The 3,794-nt window shown below is 42.3% G+C and overlaps 1 protein-coding gene across 1 annotated transcript; it reads left to right on the plus strand.

Annotated features, from left to right (window-relative positions):
* Positions 1-1,449, plus strand: LOC141838174 (cytokinin riboside 5'-monophosphate phosphoribohydrolase LOG1-like). Its single transcript, XM_074725578.1, has 7 exons — positions 1-307; positions 404-501; positions 585-615; positions 684-783; positions 887-957; positions 1,029-1,172; positions 1,263-1,449. The coding sequence occupies exons 1-7, from the start codon at positions 167-169 to the stop codon at positions 1,353-1,355; spliced, it is 678 nt and encodes a 225-aa protein (XP_074581679.1). The 5' UTR covers positions 1-166; the 3' UTR covers positions 1,356-1,449.
* Positions 1,450-3,794: the final 2,345 nt, after the last annotated feature.

The following is a 3,794-nucleotide window of genomic DNA, read 5'->3' on the forward strand; positions in this document are numbered from 1 at the left end:
GCCCTTTACTTGGTTTTGTCTTGCGCGTCTCAGGCCCTACAAGCCTATCTCCACCTCCACTGTGCCCTGTTCATGTCTCTTTATAGTCTCATTAAAAAGGACCGAGAAGTGGAAGAAAGCAGAGGCAAACTTGAAAGCAGAGCTCCTGCTATCCAATCCCTATTTGATGGAAAGTGAAGCAGAGAGTGTCATGACCAAGAGATCGTCGCCCAGTTCCAGGTTTAGGAGGGTGTGCGTCTTCTGCGGCAGTAGCTCTGGCAAGAAAGAAAGCTATCGGCTAGCTGCTATCCAACTCGGCCATGAATTGGTCAGTACTCCTTTTACCAATTATATTTCCAATTCCATCGTCACCGGACGGTTGGATGGTCTCTCAGAGTTGCTCTGGTTTTTGAATCTCTGCCAGGTGCAAAGGAACATAGATTTGGTGTACGGTGGGGGGAGTGTAGGCCTCATGGGCCTCGTTTCTCAAGCTGTTCACGACGGCGGCCGACATGTTTTAGGGTTACAATCTCTCTCTCAATCTCTCTCTCTCTTTGTCTGTTTATAAACTGTGATCACGAATTGCTACTTGTTATATTTTGCAGAGTGATTCCAACAACTCTGATGCCAAGAGAGGTACTTCAAGTTCAAAAGGATTTAAAATTTTGTTGAGGAAATAGTTTAAAGGGAGCGTGATGTTGCAGATAACAGGGGTGACAGTGGGAGAGGTGAGGGCAGTCTCAGGGATGCATCAGAGGAAAGCGGAGATGGCCCGCCAAGCTGACGCCTTTATAGCGTTGCCTGGTGAGCACTGTGCTACTTAGAATTATTAGCTGCTGCTCGCCAGATCTGCACACTGCATGCATGTAATTTAGAAATCCACTGTTAATTTGATGCCATTAATTAGGTGGCTACGGAACGCTGGAAGAACTCCTCGAGGTCATCACCTGGGCTCAGCTCGGGATCCATGATAAGCCTGTAAGATTATAACCATTAAAGCTGGTGACGACTATTTGATCATCTCCATGAACCACGGAAATTAATGGCAGGTGGGTTTGCTGAACGTGGACGGCTACTACAACTCGTTGCTCTGCTTCATCGATAAGGCGGTGGACGAGGGGTTCATCGCGCCGGCGGCGAGGCACATCATCATCTCCGCGCCGACTGCTCATGAGCTTTTGTCCAAGCTCGAGGTATATATCAAGATTTTGTTTTTACTAAAACACAAAAATGAGGATGAAAAATGGAAATCGCGAGCTTAATGGAGCGAACAATTCATGCAGGATTACGTGCCGATACATGATGGAGTTGCACCGAAGCTAAGTTGGGAGATGGAGCACTTGGGGCACTCCACCACATTGGACATTTCCCGTTGACCAAACAAGAACCTGCAAAAGGTTTTCTTTTCTTTTCTTGATGTAATATTGCTAATGTCGACACGGAAGCCATTAATTAAGCAGGTTTTGAATCCATCCATCGTGTCTTGTCATGTTCGTTCTGTTGACTTTTGACCTTCAAAGCCACGATTCGCTCGTAGATCATCCTTACGTGTGGCAACAAGATTTGACGTTGCTCTCCCCTGCTTTGTCGGTAATCTTTTTTTTTAACTCAATTTCTTCGCAATTTGGATTTACTTTTTGGATTCGTTTTCTTTTGCTTTTTTTTTTTAAAAGAAGAATAACAGCGTGGAGATATTATCTCTTCCGGAGTGCAGTAGTTTTCATGGCTGTCTCAATTAAGAAACATGAGATGATGCAGAGTGCACGAGCAAATCATCCTTCTTACCTACTGCTGGAAATTTATTAGTAGCGATCAAAAACTAAATTAACAAGTGTCTAAAGAGGGAGAGGCCGAATTGCGTGATGAGTGTAAATTGGTGGAAACTGAAGGGAAAGTGCATTGAATTTGGAAATGGAATAATTCTGCGCTTGTTGGGTAGCGAGGAAGTATGATGAGGTGATGGAGACGGATCGCGGGATACGTGGAGGGAGGAGGGACGAAGGTTGGGAAGGAAAGTCCAAGATTGCAGGGCAGAAAACGTGCTGGGTTGGGTGCCACAGAAAAGGAGAGGAGGAGGAAGATGAGGGTATCTGAGAAAATGGAGGAGTAGTGGTTGTAGTTCAGGTTGGGATGACGATAGCTAGGTTCATGTTCCAACTTCAACCTCACCAGCTACTTAATTCTTTATTTGAGTGGCCACCAAAACAAAGAAAGTCACGAGGGAATCAGATAACGGAGACTGATTCTTCTTCTTTTTCTTTGCTCTTCCAAGTTAAATCAGAAACAGAGGATGATCCTGTTTGACGATTATTGTAGTTCAAAGGTCTGTATCGACCCTGGTTAAACAGAAGATATCTTTTCAAAACATTTCGTAAGATGAATTTTCACCTTCATAAATGAAAAAGATTTCTCTATTTTGGTAAACTTGCCTCATCACCCATTTCCCCTAATAACGCATGATTAAATTGCAGAACATAAAACTTTGATCAAATATTTAACTCGACAACATCCATATGGAAAAGCAGTCGTCTGCAGCATCAGTTAAAAATTACTTGTTTTTATATAGAAACACATGCACATCGAGAGAAAAAGGACTCCCCAGAGGTCAACTCAATCCTTCCATTGGCACACTTGTGAACCTTTTAGGTGAGACATTGTTGATTCCAACGCAAATCATCCTGCCAGAGCCACAGTCATCTCTTTGGTACTTGTGAGAAGTAGTGTCAATGGAGCCCTGCAAATTCGGTGCATGGCAATGGCAGCACAGTCATGTAACTGCACCCCATTTTGGAACCTTTTGCTAGACCGACAACTCCTCCACCTTCACAAAAACGCTTCTCATAAAAGATAGGATGCTACCTTTCTTTGGTTTTACCAGTAGAATTTTCAGAATAAAACCGTGGGAGGAAGGTGGTGCTACACCAAGAATCAAGTTGCAAACAACTACTGTTTCAGATAGACGCGATAGGAGATACACACTGTTCAGAGGGGCAGGACTTCAACACACCACTAACCAACCTGTGTGCTCATAAACAATCTCACAAATCTCCTACTATTGACAAAAAAGAGTGTATGGTCCTTGTTGTTTGCAGAAAATGAGGACATGACATCATGATCTGCAAGATTGCTGACTGAACAGTAGCCGGAGGTGATAGTATTTTGAGAAGTTTCTGAATGCCACCAGGATGCACTAAGTTTTAATTGTTCAGCACATGGTAGTACAGAATTGTTCAATTAATCTCCATTCTTTGAATCATTTCGAAACGCAACTGCAAACTGGGACAAATTGTTGTTGAAATTGAATAAACCTCTCTTCTCCGATCCCTGCAGTTATCCTTCACCTGTTCGAGCTGCATCTGAGGAGATGGAGCAGCATACCTGTCTGTTTGCAGATGCATGTACGTGCGAAGATGGTCAACCCACCGCCCAGGAAGAACAAAGCAAAGAAAGCATCTTTTTAACAATAAATGTGCAGAAGATCCAAAACACACTGATAATAATAAATGGACGGAAAGAAACTTTGATAGGAAAATTTGAGACAAAAATAAAGCACTTGGATTCAGATTTGTGCAGCCCAACGTCATCATTCCTTTTGGCTCAAAAAGTATAAAAAAAAGATATATTCCGTAGGTGTTCAGAAAGACAACAATACAAATGGAATCTCCTAGCCTTGCAATAAAAGGTTGATGTTTGTATGATATAATTCAATATTGAAAATTCTTCAACTTAATTACCATATCATATCTTTTTTGTTAAGCCATAATTGAGCTTTGTTGGCTAATCACTAGAAAAAATAATAATTATACATTGTCTCA

Source organism: Curcuma longa, chromosome 11 (assembly GCF_044706935.1).
Source record: "Curcuma longa cultivar G26 ecotype Majalengka, Jawa Barat chromosome 11, ITB_CL_G26_1.1, whole genome shotgun sequence".
Taxonomy (NCBI): Eukaryota; Viridiplantae; Streptophyta; class Magnoliopsida; order Zingiberales; family Zingiberaceae; genus Curcuma; species Curcuma longa.

Excerpts from the sequence above, each read along its gene's own strand:
- LOC141838174 (XM_074725578.1), top strand. The coding sequence starts at position 167 with ATGGAAAGTGAAGCAGAGAGTGTCATGACCAAGAGATCGTCGCCCAGT. Across the intron at positions 616-683 it reads CAACTCTGATGCCAAGAGAG|ATAACAGGGGTGACAGTGGG; the intron begins GTACTTCAAGTT and ends GTGATGTTGCAG. Across the intron at positions 784-886 it reads CGCCTTTATAGCGTTGCCTG|GTGGCTACGGAACGCTGGAA; the intron begins GTGAGCACTGTG and ends GCCATTAATTAG.